Source organism: Ictidomys tridecemlineatus, chromosome 1 (assembly GCF_052094955.1).
Source record: "Ictidomys tridecemlineatus isolate mIctTri1 chromosome 1, mIctTri1.hap1, whole genome shotgun sequence".
Lineage (NCBI taxonomy): Eukaryota > Metazoa > Chordata > Mammalia > Rodentia > Sciuridae > Ictidomys > Ictidomys tridecemlineatus.
The window spans coordinates 166200195-166221267 of record NC_135477.1 but is presented as its reverse complement, the minus strand read 5'-3'; the positions used below and the strand labels follow the sequence as shown (position 1 = coordinate 166221267).

Here is a 21073-nt window from a genome sequence, read left to right as displayed (position 1 = left end):
CTGAGGACCCCTGTGGAGTTCTAGCCCTAATCAGTTGCACTTGGAGAAAATAATATGATAATAATTGCCACCAATTATTTGGCATTAGCTGTGTGCTTTGGAGGCACCTAGGGTGGTGGTTATGAGCTCAGCTCTGGAGTTGACAGCACTGAGGTTTAATCCAATCCAAGCTCTTAAGCAAATTTCGTATGTGTGAAAGCCTCAGTTTCCTCATCCATAAAATGGGAAAAAGGACCATGCCTGCTGCCCCCTAAGGTGGTATGGGTAGTGGGCTGAATTGAGGCATGTGGAAGAAGTCAGAGGACCCCGTGTGCTGTCTACATGGAGTCACTTGGACACACGGCAACTGGTGTGGGCGCTGAGGGCACACCACACAATTCCCCCAGAAAATAAACTCATATTATTTTAAATGTATTCATTATGAACAAGAAGATGTTGTTTCCAAGAAGTCTCACTGGCATCAAATGACCTCATCCATGCGAGTTTTGGATATTTATAATGGTTACTAGATACTGTTGGGAAAAAAGAAAATAGTAGAAAAGAACAGTTTTAAAACCAATTTTAATTAACTTCTAAATTATATATTATTTTTACAGAATATGGTTTTCAGATATAAATTCAGATATAAATGAATAATTAAATCTTTGACTATTTTGCCAGACACTGTGACACATGCCTGTAATGCCAGTAACTTGGGAAGCCGAGGCAGGAGGATTGCAAATTCAAGGTCAGCCTGACACTGTCTCAAAATATAAAATAAAAAGGGCTGGGGATGTAGCTCTGTGATAAAGTGCTCTTGGGTTCAATTCCCAGTACTGAAAAAAAAAAAAAAAAAAAAGGAAGGAATATTTTAACATTCTCTCTGTTTATGGTTAACCAGCCTCAACGAACGGGGTGTTCGCCTTACATTAGGTTTTGGCTCCTGTTTGGAAACGCGGCATCTCACAGCAGCCCAGCAAGGAGGTGCCACCACACCCTTCTACATAGGAGTAAAATGAGGCCCTCTGAAATCAAGTACCTGCTCCAGGCTTCCTTAGCACAGAACCCGGAATGAAATCTGGTGGGTTTCCCAGAACCAGGAAGATCTGAGATCTCCAGGGAGCCTATGCCCTCCCATTTAATGCCCACAGTGGCTCCTTACCCATCATGGTCCTGTAGCAGCACTTGCATTGCTTGCAGAACACAGAAGCACCCTTGACTTCTGCCCAGTTCCTGTTCCTCCTACCCTCTCTGCATCCCAGGGCCCCATGTGAGGATGCTGCTGAGAATCAGCTGCACGCTGCTCAGTTCTCTGACCTGGGTGTGCATGTGCTTTTCTTCCCATTAACGTCTCCGCCCAGTGCAAACATCAGCTAACTCATTCATCCAATCAGACATGACCCTGGTCATTAATCAGCTTGGTTTAAAACTCCATTGGAAGAAATGGAACAGAAACCAGCTGCCCAGGGTGGACCCAATGATGTAGAACCTTGAAAGCTGGCAGAGGGTGCTGAAACCTGTTGGCCAACCTGCCCACCAGCCTGCCCATTTCCACTGTCATTCCATATCCAAGCCTGAGCATCTGCTCTTACAGACCCTACCTGTTCTTTGCAGCTTGGGTGAGCATCAGAAGAACCTGAAGGGCTCATTAAAACACAGATGGCCAGGCCCCACCCTAGCGTCTGCCTCAGCAGCCTGGGTACAGCCTGGTCACACACACCAATGCCTGCAGGTTCCCAGGTGCTGCTAATGCTGCTTGTCCAGGAACCACACTTGAGCATCACTGCATCCTGGAGTAGTGGCAGTCTTCCTCAGGTGAGTGTTTCTGACAGCTCACGTGACACCTCTTAACTGTCCTGTGAATTTGGGATTACTAGTGTCCCTTTGTAGATGAGGACATAAAGCTCAGGCAAAGGTCTCCCTGAGAGTCTGTTCCAGAACTGGGCCTGGAGCCAGAGGGCCTCCACCTTTGTCTTGCCAGCCTCAAAGCTCTTTCCACTCCTGTCTTCCTGCCTCCTGTGTGATCACAAAAACTGCAATGATGCGGACACTGACAGCTACCATTCATTGATCATTTGTTATGTTCTAGGCTCTGAGCTAAGCCTACAGTGTATTTCTAATACCATACTCACAACTGCACTACTATTCAGTCCGCATTTTACAAAAGAAGAGGTCACGTCATTTTCTCAAGCTACCGGCTGTTCATGGCTGCACTAGAACCCAGGCCCATGGACTTGATCCCTCTCTGTTCCACCTCTTTACCTGATATGAGTTATGACCACACATCCACCATTTGTCATGTGCTTCCTTTTTGTCCAGCTCCAGACCAATTAAACATATTATCTCATTTAGTTCTTGAAACGCACTTTGAAGAAATTATTATTACCATTTTTAGCCTTGAAGAGCCCTAGCATGTTGAGCCCCGTGTGTGGTTCGGGAGTTCTGCAGGGAAGAGGATCCGTGGGCCTTTGAGCCATTTCCCTTGGAGGAGCAGGGGGAGAGATGGACACTCATGGAATTTCAAAAGGCTTGCTGGGAGTCGGAGCAGAATGCCATCCCCATTCCCAGAAGACAGATCCTGGAAAGACGGGTGTAAGTGGCCCTGGCCAGAAATGTGCACACGGCAGTGTTTCCAGCATGCTCACACCCCAGGGAGGAAAGGAGGGGGCACCAGGGTCCTGGAAGTGACGCTGCAGCTGGTTGGAGATGCAGAACGCTGGAAGAGGGTGGTGACAAGGACAGGGAAGTGCATTGCCATATGGGTGCTAAGGAGGTGGCCCAGGTTGCTCTCTTCCATGTGGGCTGCCTTTGGAAGTCATCTCTCCCTCCTGCGCAGCATCTTAAGGGCTCCTCAGAGCTGGTCCCGATGGCTGAGCCCTGCCTGTAACAGCGGCCTCTCTCTATCCCTCCCATCAGGTGGAAGGAGATGTGTCCTGGGCTTAGAGCCAGGACACCTGAAATTTAGCCCTGGCACTGCCACCTTCTGGCTGGGAAGCCCTGGTCCAGTCACCTAACCCCTCTGAGCACCAGGTTGCAATATCACACTTGACCAGCTTCCAGGGTGTGTATTGCCACTCTATTTCACTGGATCCTCTTGACAACACTGAGGCTTTTGCCCTCCACCCCATACTGGAAATTGAACCCAGGGGCTCTCTACCACTGACCTACAACCTTAGTCCCTTTTATTTTTTTATTTTGAGACAGGGTCTTGCTAAGTTGCCCAGGCTGGCCTCGAACTTCTGCCTCAGCCTCTCAAGTTGCTGGGATTCCAGGCACGTACCTGTAAACCTCATGGCTAATGCTGTTGAGTTTTATGGGAGAAAATTTGGAGACATTTTTAGTGACTATTTTCATTTTGGATCTGTTGGAGGCAGTCTAGGAGAGTGGGCTACCTTTTCGGTGACTGTATCAGTGTCAAGTCAAGCAAACCCCCACTTACCCTGAGGCTTCAGGCCTCTATGGTTTGCCCTCTAGAACAAGCTTCAGGGACCTTCCTGACTTATGTCCCCTCCTCGCCTTGAACACTCAGGTGGCTTCCTTCCCTTTCATTCCTGCTCCATGACCTGGATCCATCTCCATTTCTCCAAGGACAGTGGGCACCCCGTCCCCTATAGCAACCTTGTCTGGGTTCACTTAGCAGGGCCTAGGCCTTCCCTGGAGTCTTCTCTGCCACACCCCTGATGTGGCCTGACTTAGGGGAATCGCATCCCTGAGCTTGCCAATGCTCAAACCACGCGTTGGAATGTATGTGAGGAGGGTGGGTGAGGAGGGCTGAGAAACCAAATGTTTTCCTTCTTAGTTGCTTAACTTCCTGACTTTTTTCCTGATCATGGAAGTGATACATATTTATTATGAACACACGCAGTGTTACAGAAGCACATCATCAGGTGGACAGGGACAGCTGTTCTCTGCAGCCCTCTTACCCCTGATGGTCACTAGGGACAAGACCTTTTGGAAGTGATTTTACCCAAGTCTCGTTTGCTCACCTATAAACTGGAGAGGATAGAGAATGAAAGTATTGCCAGGGGAGCTTCTGAGGATGGGAGCCATGCCAGTGGGAGGGGTAGGGGGAGCACAGAGTCTAGCAGGGAGGAGAGGAAGGTCTTGGGGTTGGGTAAAAACAGGGTATTCTGAGCCATGCTGGGTGCATGCAGATGTGGGGACCAATATTGGCATGGTCCCTAAGGGGATGTGGGAGGCTACCGAGGCTGATGTTCTATTTCTTTCATTTTTAAAAATTTGTTCAACATGACAGTAGAGGGTGTATTTTGACATACATACACAGAATAAATATAACTTGTTCCAATTAGGATCCTATTATCATGGTTGTATATGATGTGGAGTTACATTGATTGTATATTTGTATAGAAGAAAAGATGTCCGATTCATTCTGTCTTTCCTTTTCCCATCCCTCCTCCCTTCCCTTCATTCCCCTTTGTCTAGTCCAGTAAACTTCTAATCTTCCCCTCCCTTGCTGTGGGTGAGCATCAGCGTACTGCAGTAACACAGCCTCTTCCATGTTTACAGCAGCTCAATTCACAATAACTACAGTACGGAACCAACCTAGGTGCCCTACGAGAAATGAATGGATTAAAAAAGATGTGGTCTATCTATCTATCTATCTATCTATCTATCTATCTATCTATCTATGTATCTATCTATCTATCTATATACACACACACACAATGGAAAATTACTCAGCCATAAAGAAGAATGAAATTATGGCATTTGCTGGTCAATGGAGGGAACTGAAGACTATCATGCTAAGTGAAATAAGCCAGTCCCCCCCAAAATCAAAGGACAAATATTCTCTCTGATGTTCTATTTCTTGATCTGAGTACTGGTTGTGTGGATATATTCATTTAAAAAATTAATGGACTGTACACTTGATATTTTGAGCAATTTTCTGTATACATACTATGCTTCAGTAAAATTTTACATACACACACAAAAATGGCGCAGTGCTTGGCAAAGGTCCCCACACATTACTGAGGGTAAGTGTTAAAAAAATATTAGCTGTATGAAGAAATTCTAAGGATTTCCTTTGCATTTGTCATATGGCTAAAACCAGCCATTTGACAAATTATTTTTATTTGAAAAATGGGGATCAAACCCAGGCCTCTGGTGCCCACTGGGCAAGTGTCCTATCACTGAACTACCCTCCCAGATCTTTGCCATGAATTCAAAGATGAGCATGATATCATATTGTGTGTGTGTGTGCATATATGCACACACTATTTTTCAGTCATCTTTTAAAACTTAATTTTGGAGGCATCTAACTTCTTTTATGTTGCTGAGGGCCAAGCACACCCCATGCTGCTTAAAGGACATTCGATGGGACATTGCATGCATGCTTTAATAAAGTGACCTTGCTCAAGGACCAAGGCGGATCCGGGTTTAGAGCTGATCAGGTTTGAGGAAGTAACCGGCTCCTTGAGTTTAAGGCGTTGCCAGTTTAAGATAATGGGTTTTAGAGAAGTTAGAGGTTGAAGATTATTGCTGGGATTAGGGTGTTCCTGCTGCTGGTTCCCTTGAGTTCTCGTGAGACTAAAATGGGATTTGGAGATAGCCTCGTGGAATAGGTGAATTGTGCGGGCAGACGGGAGAACGAGATTGCCCCTGGACCTGTGTGGAGGCGGTGTGAGAGCTGGAATAAAGAATTGCTGTTTGAACCTACAAAGGTGTGTGGTGGCTCGTGATTCTGGTGCCAAGCCGAGACATTGGCCTTGGCATTATGTAAGAGTCCATTGTTTATATGTGCCGTAACATATTTATCTGCTAAGGAAGTGTACATACATTTTTTAAGGATTATTTTAATTTGATATATGTAAGAGGTCTTTTTCGATCTAATCAGGTTGTAAATAACATTCCAGCGAATAGCTCCTACCTAGTTCTTTGCTCACATATGCGTTGTCTTTCTTGGAATTTCTGGGCATGGAATTTTAGGTCAAAGAATGTGCTTATTCTGAAATGCAATGGATTTTCCAAAATGTAACAAATTTTGCTACTTGCAAAAGATACAGTGTCAATGTGCACTGCCCCAGGGCACACATTTTTCTTAGTCTAGTTAGGTGCTGTGGCTCTGCTTGGATTCTTTCTTCTGAGTCTTGTAGGTGAAGACATTCTAGTCCTGGCCTCCTGGGAACAAGGTTCAATCAGTCCCCTTTCTGCTCATCTTGCCACTGCCCTCTCAAACCCAAACTACCCTTGTACCTGTGTAAGCCAAAGGGTTTTCCCCACAGCAGCCTACTCTACCCTGTCTCCTGGGGGAGGAAGGACCCCCTCAGGATGTGAGGGCCAGGGAGGTGGAGTGATTGGCTGGGGCTCTCCAGGTGGATGGAGAAGAGATGAGCAGCCAGGGCCCTGTCTCCCTGCTGAACACCCTGCCCACAACACAGCATAACCTAAGATGGTGCCCTATATCTGGGGAGGGCAGTGATGTCACTAACAGTCATAGACAGTACTCCACTCCGATGGTTTGTTTTATGATTTTTTTCCACCTTATAATATGCAAAAGTGAGAGGCGCTCAATGGAAAGCGCTCTTTGAATTTGGATTTTTTCTCAGTATGGCGATATGTACTAGGATCCTCTCCCATGGGGCTGGACAGAAGCTGGGAACTGCAGCTCCCACATAGCCGCGTGATCACTGGGGAAACAGACCAGTGTGCTGTGTTGCTCAGCTAGGGTAATAGGTAGGTTAGGTGTATTACATGTATTTCTAACTTACATTTTCAATTTACAATGTTTTTTTTTTTTTTTTTCAGGATAAAACCCCACTGTACATCGGGGAGCATCTGTATTTAAAACAACCACTTGAGCCAGATTGGGGATATAGAGGTGGATGAGACCCACCTCCTGTCTCCAGGTAGCCCAGAGTCCAGCAGGGAAGAGAGGAAGATCTTGAGGTTGGGTAAACCCAGGGCATTCTGAGCCATGATGCGTGCATGCAGACGTGAGGACCAACGTGGGGATGGTCCCTAGGCAGCAAGGAGGCTCCTCAGAGGAGCTGAAACTAAGGAAAGATGCTTCAGGAAGAGTGAACAGTGGGGGACAGCCCTGTGTGAGGTGGACATCTGGGCATAGCACCTGGGCTTTCCACTAGTGGGAGGCCAGACTACAGAGTTCCAGATTCACCGAACCGTTAAAACTGGGAAGAGTCTAACCTCTAACCTCCAAGTGGGGGAACTCAGACAGTGTGACCCCCCCTTTAGGAAACCAAAGCTCAGCTGAGTTGGAGGTGGAGGGAGAAAGAAAGAGAAAGAGCCAGTGGCTCTTCTAGAAACTTCAGAACCTTTGGGATGTATTTTCTAGAGTTTTCCCATCAGGAGAGACAGGCTGGTGTGGAATCAGAGCCAAAGTATTAATCTATCTGCCCTGATGACAAATATTGATTTATCTTAATTTCTGGAAATACACTCATGTCTTTCAGCCCAGGCTCTTTACTCTGTCACCAAGAACAGGGAGCTTAGCAGAGATTAATCGGAGGGAATTTGGCCCTTGGTAGGTGCCTGGCTCTGGCTGAAAATGAAGACTGTGTTTCAGCGAGGAGCTGCCACGGATGGATGGGCTCTCCTGCTCGCCTGGCCTCGGGTGGCCTTTACAGGGGCTGAGACATGACATACTGGCAGATGCAGTGTTCTCAGAGCCAGGAAAGTCAGAGCCAAGGGAGAACAGTCCCTTCCAGACCGCAGGAGCCTCCTCATTACAACGTCTCCCTTTCCCCCCCGAGAGTGCCCGACATAATTGGATCAAATGGGAACACGAGCCACTCTCCATCTCTCTCCTGGACCAGAGATTTCCAATATGGCTTCATCACCAAGCCTTTTGTAAATAAACTGTGTGAAGAAAAATGCCATTTGTTCTACCATGATTGCCTGATGAGTAACATTAGATGGGTCTTTGAAATACACAGAAAGAAAGCTTTTGGGGTTTAGATTCCTCTGTGCACATCTTTCTCTTGTGACTCTTCTCCATAGAAGAAGTTTCTGAAAGGGGGACTTCTACCACAGAGCTTGGAGCTGGTTCTGGCCAGTGGTCCAAATTCTCTGAGTATTCAACCAACAAGTGTTTATTAAGCACCTTTTCCACATCAGGCGATCCTTTAAATACTTGGAATATAGCGCAAATAAAACACAAGCTGATCCCACCCTATTGCAGTTTAATCCTGAGAAGAACTCACAACTCGGATGTGCCCATTTCTGGGTACTGACACAGAAGAATGCCTGATGAATCAGCATTTAATGGACAACTGGGTAACTGTGCAGTTAAAACTATTTTGGGTATGTCTTCACTGTACCTGTGGAATGGGATCCTTTTTTTTTTTTGAGGGGGGGGTGCGGTACTGGGGATTGAACCCAGGGGTACTTTGCCATTGAACAACATCCCCAGCCTTTTTTGCATTTTGAGATAGATAGTGTCTTGCTAAGTTGTTTACAGCCTCACTAAATTGCTGAGGTTGGGCTTGAACTCGTGATCCTTCTGGCTCAGCCTCTTGAGACACTGGAATTACAGGCATGGGCCACCATGCCCGGCAGAATGTGATATTTGGAAAGTTAGATTTCATGGGTCAGGAATATTAAATCAATGACCTATGTGCCATCACTCACCAAACCTACACCAAAGCAGACATCACTAATCAATCCATACTCTTTCTGATAAGCCTGGATGCAGCTTCAGAATACATATTAACATACAAGTGCAGCAAACCCTACCGATGCTCCAGTTGGCTGGTCTGAGACAAAACCTATTTGCTATTTCTGACTTAAATTGTCACTAATTCAATTCACTAAGAGACTGCAGAATATTCAAGCAAACTAGGAATAATCCTAAGAAGAAGAAAAAACTGAGAAGAAAGGGCAAGCAGCCATTTTCTTAGGCTCCTTTCTCTCTCAATTGCTTTCCTCTGATGTTTTGACAAACACAGCAGGTTAGGACTTTGGAGTCAGGCAGGCTTGGGTTCAGGCCCCAGTTGAGTCACTTCTGACCGTGTGGTCTCAGCCCCCCATGTCTCCCTGTGAAGTGGGTGCAATATGGATCCCACCCTTCCAAGCTGTTGGGAGGATGAAATGGGCCAGGATGTGCAAAGGGCCTGTCCTATCAGCTCTGCTCAGGGGGATACTCTGCTGTCACACACCACAGCATATGCACATTGCTTGTGGCTGGCACCTTTCTGACTGGTTGGTGTTTGTGCCATCAGAATTCTTAAATATATTGACGGTTACCCTGAGATACTAACATTTGTTTTATTTCTTTTGGAGGAGGCTGCTGTCCTCAAGAGGGACAGCTTCAGAGCTCTGGAGGTTAAAACAGACACATACTACCTTTCAGACCCAAATAATGTTTCAGCAGCACTCTAGGTGGCTGTTTTTCTGCTGATCAAGGAGGATTGCAAGTTCAAGGCCAGTCTTGGCAATTTAGCAAGACTAAGCAACTTAGTGAGACCCTGTCTCAAAATAAAAAATAAAAAGGGCTGGGGATGTGGCTCAGTGGTAAAGTACCCCTGGGGTCAATCTTCTGTACAAAAATAAATTATGTTCTCCAGTTCTGACCTGCTTAACCAGTGTTGTATAAGTCATCTTATATTGTAGGCTGATAATGATAGTAACCTTTAGGGTATTTATTAAAAGCACCTAATTAGCATGGTCTAAATTAATCCTCTCAACAACCCATGAAGCTTAAAGCATCACTAAACCCATTTTATGGAAACAGAAACTGAGGCCCAGGGAGGCGACTTCCTTGGGCAGGATCACACAGCTGGTAGGAAGTGGCAGAGCGAGGATCTGATCTTGGCCACCTGATGCTAGCCTTTTGCTTGTTGCCCAGCTCAGGGGGCATCAGGGTTGTGTGTTCACGGGTGTCAGCTAGTGATGGCCCTGGCCATCCTTGTGGGCTGGGGATCTGCCTTAGCCAGGTTCTGAACATGCTGGAGGCTGGTGGACCACAAGGGCATAGGACAAGCTGACCCGTCTCACAGGGGTTGGCCTTCTTCACCTGATGGCGCAAAGGAATCCCATAAATAAAGAGGAGAGTGTGCACTCACGTTTGAGTAGTTAACTAGCTACTAGTTAACTAGTGACTCCTTTACCTCCATTGTCAAGAGTTTCTACAGCCCATGGGCTGATCAAAGAGGTAAATGTTTATTCATGGCACCTTTGATAGTGTGTGTCTACAGTTATTAATCACTGGCCACGTTCCCATGTTATATGCTGAGCACTCTCCAGACATTCTCTCAGTTCATCTTCACTGTAGCTCTGTGAGGTAGGTCTTATTATTGTTCCTCTACTTCAGATGAGGAAAGCTTGAAATCAGGAAGCTACTGAGTGTTGGAATGGGGATTTGAACTCAGGTCTTTCTGAATCCTCAATTGGAGCTTTTACCCTCTGGCCTCTATGTCAAACTCCTACAGTGACAGGTACAAAAGGAGAACTGAGAGGGGAGACCCAGTGGCCAACTTGGAACCTGTGAGGCCACACAGCTACTCTCAGCACAGTGTTCCTCTAGGCCTGTGCATCCTGTGGCCTTCCTGGCTCCTCCCCCACCATGGGCTGCCGGCATCTCAATCCCAGACATGCCATCTTGAATGGAAGTGGGGCTTGTCTTATTTCAGAATCTTAAGAAGAGATCGAAGGCAAATGCCAGCAAGACCAGCCTTTGGCAGCCTGAGGATGCACCCACGGCATCCCCACCCTGTCCCCCACATGCCCACAAGGAGTGGCCCACTGGCCCCTGGCACCTTCGCCTGAGGAGCAAAGGGGCCACAGAACCCTGAGAACCCTGAGTCCGAGACGCCAGGAGGCAGCCTGCCCAGGGCCAAGGAGCAGAGTCAAGGGGAAGGGGCTTCTGAGCACTGGCTCACCTTGAAGGAGATCTCATACTGCTCCCCTCCCCAGATCTCCAAGCCGGGGTCGTACCCGCCCAGCTCCCAGAACCACTTCCGATCCACGGCAAACAGCCCACCGGCCATCACGGGAGACCTGTCAAAGGAAAAGAACGAGGCATGAGGATGCAGATGTCCTGGCCTCTCCCCGAGGGATGGTGTTCTGGGTCACTCCTGGGACACGGCTGCGTCGACCTGGGGCTTTAAGGCCCTTTGGGGTGGGGTGCCAGGCTTTCCTCCTTCTTGCCTACCATGTCCCTTCCTAAATGCTGCATTTTAACCAAGTGGATCAAAAGTACCCTGCACAATGAACACCTGAGAACACCTGTGAAGTGAAATCACAGTAGTACTTCTTTCCCATGGGCCCCGAGCCGCGTGATATGTACGAATATCAGGTTTCTCTGTACATCTAGTCTCCCCCTAGTTAAACGGTCTGCATCTCTGAGCTTGTCTGTGCTGAGCCTCTCTTAGAGGGATGAGAAGCATGCAGCTGGAGGGCTCTCGCCAGGCCTTCTGGCACCATTCTGGGTTGGCATCTAGGATCCTGCTTTTTTCATGGCTGCTGTTCAGCAAGCCCTGCACAGACACTGTTGGTGGGTGCGGAAGTCACGGTCTCTGTTCTTTCAGTTAAACCGGAGGCAAGATAAACTCCATCCTTTTGATCCCTCATTGATTTACTTGCTGGTCCTGGAGGGGTACAGAGGGAAGTCACTGTCCTCCGGGGGAAGCCAATGCATGGGGCAGCCACCTCAGGATAGACGGATCCAGAACATGGTTGTGACAAGGGTCCCTGGGAGGGGCAGGCCAGAGCACCACAGGAACATGAAGGCAGGGTTTTGCTTCCCTCCCACTCCTGGGTCTGAGCAGGGTACAGGGCAGGGCAAGGAAGGGCACTCAGAGGAGGTGGCCTTCAAGGGGTTCTGGACAAGGGACAATGGGCAAAGGGAAGTCACTGAAGAAATGACATCAGCAGGACACAGAAAGGACAAATCAAGGGGCACCCAGGGGAACAGGGAGTAGCCTGCACCATGCTGAGTGCAGAGGACACCATGCTGTTGCCGGCTAGCACCCCCGGCCCCATCCTCGCTCAGGGCCAGCACCTGGGAGGACCAGTATTTGCCCTGTGACCATCTATTGGAGCGTGGCTGTGTCTCTGATTCCACTGGAAAACTCTAGACCTTCAAACCAGAACATTCCGGCAGCAGCCCCCACTGTTTAACACTAACTCCAGTGCTGCCCAGGTCAGCAGCCACTGGCCGCAGGTGGCTAAGTTTTGGAATGTGGTCTGAATGGAGACATGCTGTGAGTCGACACACGTGGGATTTCCAAGACAGGTTTGAAGACAGAATTTGTCAGTAATTTTAGCATCACTGCAGGTTAGAATGATATTTTGGATATACTGGTTTAAATTAAATATATTGTTAAAATTAATTTTACTTGTTTTTCTTCTTTCTTTTTGTGGTGTTGGGGATGGACCAGGCCTCTCACATGCCCTGCTCTCTCTCTCTGTTTAATGTGGCTACAAGGAAACGGAAGATTACATACTTGTATGGGAACTTCTTGCAGCCTGACTCTTGCAGCCTGATCCCCTCCCTACACCATGGAGAGAGCTTACTTCCTGTCCCACACTGCCAGTACATTGATAAAAGTATCCAATGCTACTCAAATAGAAGGTGTCACTTGTGTCCACTCCCCTCTGTCTTCTGAAGACGGTGGGATTTTGGGTTGCTTGGCTGGAGAGTAAATGCACAGGTTGGACGGGAGAGACGGTTTCTGACTTAGTGCTTCACAGGAAATCAGACCCAAGACTCTGCCCTTGGAAACTGGCCTGGACTGCAGCCAGGGACACAGGCCAAGGCCAAGTGTGGAAGGAAGGAGATCAGCCTCCAGGCATTTTGGAGGCTCAAGGCTTTGCCTCCGGAGGGAAGCTTCTCCTCCAGGCCTGCTCGTTTTCTGCTGTGTTCAGCAGTGATAATAACAACAGCCTGAGTGTCAGCGCTTGCCACTCACTGTACTGCCATCATCTCCAGCTCTCACGGGGGCTGTCCTAGCCTCCTCCTCAGCTGGAGGAATTTGAAATTCAGAAACACTGTGCAGCCTGCCCAAGGGCATGTGGTTAGTAGGTGGATGGGCTGCCACCAAACCCCGGTCTCTCACATGGTGACAGCACTGCTGTGCCTTTCTACTGTCTACTTACTGGCAACACAGGGAGGTGTGTGTGCAGAAGATGACCAGATACCTTGAGTGGCCACTCTCTGGGGTTCTGTCCACGTGCAATGTAGAAGAGAGGCTTTGGAGAACCCAAGGATGTGAAGGATAGAGTCCTCAGAAAGCATCAGGGCCAGTGGCTCTCTGTCCTGGTCATCTCAGTGACTCAGGAGCTTTAAGAAACAGTGATGCCTGTACCCACCCCCAGACTCAGGTGTAACTGGCCTGGGGTGGCCTGGGCATTTCAGTAAGTTCCCTAGGTGATGCCAACATGCAGCCAGGGTTGAGAGGCACTGCTCTAATGTCCAGATGAGGAGACTGAGGCCCTAGAGGACACTGGGTCAGGCCTCTGCTGCTCACCAGTTGCAAATATGAACTCACGGTAAGGGGGATGAACAGGGCTGTCTGTCTGCTTGGGCCAAAGGCTCCTATAATAATGGGGGTTCTGACTTCCTTTGAGTACCCTGCACATTCCATTTTCAGGGACTGCTCATTTTGACCTCAGCCTCTGATACTCTGTCAACTTGGGCAAGTCTCATTTCCCTCTGAATCACAGGGTCTCAACGGTCAATGGGGACAAGACTACCTATACTGAGGATGCTATTGTAAGGACTGTGCATGATAATGTTTGCTGGAATTGCTTTGCCACCTCAGGCCAAGTGTTAGTTACTTCTGCTGTTGGTCTCCTTCCTCAGGAGTGCTGGCCAGCCGCGGATTGACTCTGAGGCATGTGCAGGCTGGTGCTGACCACGTGACACATCTTGGCTGAATAATCACAGCTCTGGTGAGGGAGGGATCTCTGGTGGTGAGCATGTCTGAGGTGAAGGAGGTCAGACCCACCGAGGAAGCACACGGACTCAGCTCCTGGCTTGCGGTGCTCCATCACCTGGTCACTTATCATTTCCACGAAGAAGCCCAGTTGTCCTGACCTCTGAGCCTTTCCTGGGGCTCATAGACTGAGAGGTTGCCACTAGGAACTCTGACATGCACTGTGCCAAGAAGATGGCTGAGCCAATAGCCCCTATTGTCAGATGGGGAGAGCAGGGCAGAGAAGTTGGGATTCACTAGGGGCCAGAGTGTGGCAAGGCAAGTGTGTCCCTGCCCCACGACAACACTACCTGCACCTCGGTGTAGGCAGCCTCATGTTCAGAGCCTGTGCATACATCACCTTCTGTGGTAAAAGAGACTTTAAAAGATGTGATTCAGGTTAAGGATCTTGAGATGGGAGATAATCCTGGTGGCCCCCTGTAACCACCTGGGATCAATGTCACTCCAAGGGCATATCAAGGGTAGGAGGAGGGTCAGAGTCGGAGAAGGAGACAGGAGGATGAAGCAGGGAGAGAAACAGATGTGAAGATGCTATGCTTCTGGCTCTGAGGATGGAAGAGGGCCATGAGCCAAGGACTGTGCCCAGCTTCCAGAGGCTGGGAAGGCAGGAAAGTGATTCTCCCAGAGCATCTGGAAGGAACGCGGCCCTGCTGAAACCCTGATTTGGGCCCAGTGAGACTTCTGACCACCAGAACTTCAAGTGCTGTTGTAAGCCCCAAGGTTTGCGGTCATTTGTCACAGCAGCAATGGGAAACAGACCCAGCAAGGGAGGCTGGCCTCTGGCTTTGTGTCCAGAGAGCTTCTCTAACCCTCTGGAAGGACAATTAGGGGAGCTGGATGGCAGCAGCAGGAATGGCCCACCTCCTGCTGAAGAGCAGAGCTGGGGCGCCGGGGAGGAGCGAGCGGCTCAGTTCTCACCTGTGTGCACCCCAGGCGAGCCCTCCCTCTCCTGGGCCTCGTCCCCCTCATCTGCCAGGGGTGGAGCACCTCATCCAAGGTCCCCTCCAGTTTTCACATTCTAGGAGGCCCTGAGTCCAGTCCACACCCCAAACCCCTGGTGGGACAGGCTGCTGTTACCCTGACGTTTCCAAGGGGGTCTCACAGAAAGAAGGGGAAACTGGCTCCAGAGGCCCAGAGACCCGAACTTTCCCCCAGCTTCTGCCACTTAACAGCTGTGTGACCTGAGCAAGTTATTTAGCCTTGTGGTGTCCCTGTTTGGAAACTGGTTGTAGCTGAAGACTGCTTAGCACTGTGCCTGGCACTGGGGAGGATGATGACGATGATGGCAGCTGGCCACAGGCCTGAGAGGGAGAGAGCATGAGCGACTCCATACATCCCCGGGCAGCCCTGGCAAAGTCCACAGAGGTGGCCAAGGTGGAGGTGACTGGCTTGGTAGTCCTGAGCTAGGGCTCTGTGACATGCCAGGAGTGGGAGATACTTCTGCTTAGGATATCTGTCACTTGGTACTGAGTGGGACCAGGAATCTGGGCCCTCTGTGCTGGGCTCTGGGGGAGGTGGCCATCCTGAGCCGTGTGTGGGCTGGGAAGCAGTCATGGGGTTGACCAGTAGGATAAACACGGGTCACTCATACTCACTCAAATGGGTCACTGGGGTCAGCTTTCTGCAGTTCTGGAGGGATCGGGATCCGCTTGTAGTACATCTCCCAATCAAAGGCACCCCGCATGGCATCTCCTGCCTGCGTCTCATAACGAAAGTCATCGTGGTCGATCACATCAATCATTGGGCACACGATGGTCTTGCGGTTCCGAGCGATGCGGTCTAAAGCAGCCAAGAGATGCCCATTAGTTGAGGCGGGAGCAAAGTGCCTTTCCTATTCTGTAGCTTACTCTCCTGTTTAACATGTTCTCTGGATGATATCTCTGACCATTTGAGTTTGAGAACCCACAGAGAGGAAGGGAGAGTGTAGGCTTTAATTGAAGCAAGAGGGACTACGGGTCTCATTCCAGACTTGCCACCCACAATAGTGTCCTGAGATTGAGTCACAAATAACATCTCCAAGGCCCAATGTTCTCTGTGAAGTGGGGTAAGAGGCTCTGCTGCTATGGAAAGAGGCTGATTTCCTTCTGGGAGGACCCCTGTTCTGGCCTTGCCAGGTTTCCATTCTAAGTCCTGATCTTAACTCATGGCCCAAAGCAGCCAGGCCTGGCTTGCCCCTCATGTCCACCCCTGACAGCTCACCGGTGCTCCTGGCTTCAGTCACCAAGCAAATGGCCCTCCTCAAGTGAGCTCAGTTCAAATTCTCAAACAGAACTATAGAAGAGTGAATGGACTGTCCTGCAAGTTGTGGTTTCACCAAGGCATGCTACAAGCTTGGTGATTTAAGATTGCAAATGAGGGCTTTGACCCAGGTAGCTTTAAGGTCCCTTTTGGGCCTAGAAGAATCTGATCCTATTCCATGTACTCTCTGCCTAACGTAACATCAGAGTTCCAGCTTTGGCTTGCTCTGCCCATCAACACACCTCCTGTCAGACAGCCCTGACTGAAGCCAAGGGGTGTCCGTCAATTGTCAGGGCAGATGATCTGCCAAGAGGGCCAAGTGGGCTGTGCTGGGGCACCTGGGTGCTTTGAGCCGGGAGTCAAATTCAATACTTGCCATGCAGAGCCCTGCAGGGCCAGAGCAGGCCAACAGCTGCCAGGGCCCACGTTTCACCAAGCTACAGTCCATTTTCCTTCCAGGAGAGAAAGCAGCATTTTTGTCTTTTCCAAAATTGAAGACATAATCAATTCATAGGTGGGGCATGAAATCGATTGTGTGTGTGTGTGTGTGTGTGTGTGTGTGTGTGTATGTGTATGTGTTTATAATTAATAGAAATGAATGTCAGACTGCATTCCAGGTGCTAAGAAATATCCTGCTAGATGGAATTATTTCAGGGAAAGTGCTGGGTGCATGCCTGTAATCCCAGCAACTTGGGAGGCTCATGCAGGAAGATCACAAGTTTAAAGCCAGCCTCAGCAACTTAATGAGGCCCTAAGCAATTTAGCAAGACCCTGTCTCAAATAAAAAATAAAAAGGGCTGGGGATGTGGCTCAGTGGTTAAGCACCTCTGGGTTCAATCCCTGGTATTAAAAAAAAAAAATAATCAGGAAATGTATTTCAGCAGTACTATGTGACCATGTGCAATTCTTTATTGGATTCAGGTGTCCAATGTGCTTCTAACTGTGACACATGGTTATAAAAATGTTTGAGAAATAGTATTTTTGGCAACTGTACCTTCAAGGATGGCCTGGAAACCACCAGTGCCAGATGTACTCAGGGTGTGATTTAAAAAGTCCCTATGCCTCCTCGAATCCCACTTAGAATTGGCGGTTGGCTTGGATCTGCTCTCTGGGGATTTTCTCTGTCTCTCTCTTTTTTGTGGTCAGTGCTAGGTGAGCACTCCACCACTGAGCCACATCCCCAGGCTTCTCCCTGCTTAAAGATGCTTAAAGAACTGCCCCAGGGAAAAATCTAGAGGAAGGCCTCCCTTCTTAATTACTCCTGGCCATTCAGGATACTTTGTGTCCAAGGAGGGTTGGGGCAGTGCACGCAGCACCCTGCTGGCTGCTGGCTGATGGTGGGAGGTGTTAAGCCAAGGCCCTAAGAAGGCCACATCCTGTACATTATGCTCACCTGGAATGGCCAGGTTTAAATCCTGTTTTGTATCAGCATCCATTCAAGTTTTAAACACTAGAAAAACAAGGGACAGAAGGAACACACCTAAACATTGTAAAAGCTGTATATGGCAAACCCAAGGCCAACATCATTCTATATGGAGAAAGACTGAAAGCATTCCCTCTAAAGTCAGCAGCAAGACAGGGATGTCCACTTTCACCACTTCTATTCAACAGTCTTTGAATCCCTAGCCAGAGCAATTAGGCAAAAGAAAGAAATTAAAGAGATACAAATAGGAAAAGAAGAGCTCAAGCTCTCTGTTTGCTGAAGACATGATCTTATATTTAGAAAACAAAAAAATTCCACTAGAAAACTTCTAAAACTTATAATATAAATGAATTCAGCAAATTAGCAGGATACAAATTTTAAAACCCAGGAATCAGTCATATTCGTATATTCCAATGATGAATCAGCTGAAAGAGAAATTAGGAAAACCATCCCATTCATGATAGTCTCAATACACACACACACACACACACACACACACACACACACACACACACTTGGGAATCAATCTAACAGAAGAGGTGAAGGACCTCTACAATGAAAACTATAGAACACTAGAGAAAGAAATAGAGGAAACCCTTAGAAGATGAAAAGACCTCCCATGCTCTTGGACAGGCAGAATTAATATTGTCAAAATGGCCATGTTACCAAAAACACTATACAGATTCAATCAATTCCCACCCAAATCCCAATGACATTCTTCATAGAAATAGAAAAAGCAGTCATAAAATTTATCTGGAAAAATAAGAGGCCCAGAATAGCCAAAGCAACCCTTAATGAGAAAAGTGAAGTAGGAAGCATCACAATTCCAGACCTTAAATTATACCATAGAGCTATAGTAATGTGGCTCCAAATGAACAAGAAAATGAATGGAAGACACATAGAAAAACCCCACAAAACACAATTACCTCATACCTGGTAAAGGTGACAAAAGCAACAACCAGAGAAATAACCTTTTAAACAAATGGAGCTGGGAAAACCGGAAATCCATATGTAGATGAATGAAATTTAACCCCTATTTCTCACCCTGCAGAAAACTCAACTCAAAGTGGATCAAAGACCTAGAAATTAGACCAGAAACCCTGAGCCTACTAGAAGAAAATTTAGGCCTGATACTCTAACATATTGGATCAGGAACTGAATTTCTGAACAAGACCCCTAAAACACAAGAAGTAAAATCAATCTTCCATAAATGGGATGACATCTGACTACAAAGCTTCTTCACAGCAAAGGAAAAAAAAATCAAGAATGTGAAGAAAGAGCCTACTGAATGGAGAAAATCTTTGCCACCTGCACCTCAGAGCATTAATTTCCAGGATATATAAATAACTCAAAAAACTCAGCATAAAAAATAAATAACTCAAACAATCGATGGACAAAGAAACTGAACAGACACTTCTCAGAAGAAAAACAAAGTCAACAAATATATTAAAAATTTGTTCAATATTTCTAGCAATTAGGGAAATTAAAACTACACTGAGATTTCATCTCACTCTAGTCAGAATGGCAATTGTCAAAAATTCAAGTGACAATAAATGTTGGCAAGGATGTGGGGAAAAAGGCACACCCATACATTGCTGGTGGGTGTGCAAATTGGTGCAACCAGTCTGGAAAGCAGTATGGAGATTTCTCAGATGACTTGGAATGGAACCACCATTTGACCCAACTATCCCACTTCTCATTTGTTTGTTTGTTTGAATAATTTACACTCCTCAGTTATATCCAAAAGATTTAAAATCAGCATACTGCAGTGACACAGCCACTCAATGTTTATAGCAGCTCAGTACACAACAGCTAAGCTATGGAACCAACCTGGATGCCCTTCAACAGATTAATGAATAAACTGTATACACAATAGAATATTACTCAGCCATAAAGAAGAATGACTTTATGGCATTTGCAAGTAAATGTATGTACCCGGAGATATCATGCTAAATGAAATAAGTATTTCCCTAAACAACAAAGGTCAAATGTTTTCCCTGATATGTGGAAGCTAATAAGGAGGAAGAGGAGAAGAACAGATATTCAGTAGATTAGACAAAGGGGACTGAAGGGAAGGGAGGGGGAATAGAAAAGACAGTGGAATGAATCAGAAATAATTTTCCTATGTCCTTATATGACTACATTGTAGTGAATCCCACCACCATGTACATCCATAAGAATGGGGTCCTAACTAGAATAAGATGTATTCCATGCTTGTACAATGAATTCTACTATCAAAATGAATTCTACCGTCAGGTGTAACTAAAAGAACCAATTAAAAACAAACAAACAAACCCTGTTTTGTTGCTCTTTAGGAGATCACCTTGGATAAGGCTTTCTGACACATCTGAGCCTCGGCTTCCTGGCCAACACAATGGAGGAAGATGTCACCTATCTCATGGGGGATCCTTGAGGAGAATGAGCAGATAATGGAGCCAAGATGCTCGATGCAGCCTCCAGCAAGATCAGCACTCGGCTGACAGTCTCTGTGACGGGGGTTACTGAGAGAAGCTCAGAAGCAGGAGCTGGGAGACTGAGCAGTTCCTTCATCTCTTTGCCCCTTAGTGTCCTCATTTGCAAACTGTGGATAATAATGCCTCACCTGTCAGCTTTACTAAGTAGCAGTGAAGTTTAAATGTGGAGATGGCTTCAAACACTAAGGGGCCATCAGCATGATGATGATGATGATAATGATGATGATGATGATGATGGAGATGAATGGGAAGCAGGAGGAGATGAGGATCAACAGCGACTTTCTTGGCGGGGGTGGGGGGGGTGAGTCCTTTGTGGGCTCAGAAATGTCTAATCTCTGAGGAAGACAGAGCGAGCCATGCATGCAGGTGTTAATGGTTTCCTAGACAAAAGCCATGCTGCGCTCTGTCAGCTGCTGATATTAGAGGGAGAGACTTTTACATCCACACCATGGGTTCACATTTCTATTAGGGAAGAAAAAGGGGGGGGATGTTCTTGCACGCACGTCTGCAGATTATGAAAATGGCCCTCGTACATTTCCATAGAAACAGAGTTAAGGGCTATTTAGACCACAAGCTCAGCTTCGTGCCCCACCACTTCATTGTCTTTATGAGTCACAGAATGACCCTACAAATGGGTTGTTCCTTCAGGACCATAAATTAGGCAATTTATGGTGAGGCTTTTTACTTTTTCACTCTTTCAGTAATGAGAGGCAGATGCAGACCGTCTCTTAGTTTAATTACATAAACAGTTTACCAGAAATTCTGGCCTGTATCTTTTTTCTAACCCCATGGGATCCTGGACCCTGGGTCTCAGAAGCCTATCATCTAGCACAAAGCTCCCCGCTGATCTGTGTGAGGAGATCAATCTGCTGGATTGTCCTGTTAAACAGCAAGGGACTGGCTTTTGCTCCTTGTCCCTGAATGGTGGCATTGGATAGCCAGTGTGTTCCTCGAGCATAGTCTGGGACCAGCAGCATGGGTGTCACCTAGGAGCCTTAGAAATGTCCAACTGAGAACCCCAGGGTGGCTCAGCGCTGTCTTAACAG

At 47.4% G+C, this 21073-nt stretch overlaps 1 protein-coding gene across 3 annotated transcripts in view; it reads right to left on the bottom strand.

Moving 5' to 3' along the window:
• Nucleotides 1-21073, bottom strand: part of Galnt10 (polypeptide N-acetylgalactosaminyltransferase 10) — a 238707-nt gene that overhangs the window by 29068 nt on the left and 188566 nt on the right. For all 3 annotated transcript variants that reach the window (XM_078051408.1, XM_078051395.1, XM_078051402.1), the window contains exons 6-7: nt 15488-15671; nt 10836-10953 (exon numbers count right to left, since the gene is read on the bottom strand). In XM_078051408.1, coding sequence (XP_077907534.1) covers nt 10836-10953; nt 15488-15671 — 302 coding nt within the window. The remainder of the gene's footprint in view (nt 1-10835; nt 10954-15487; nt 15672-21073) is intronic.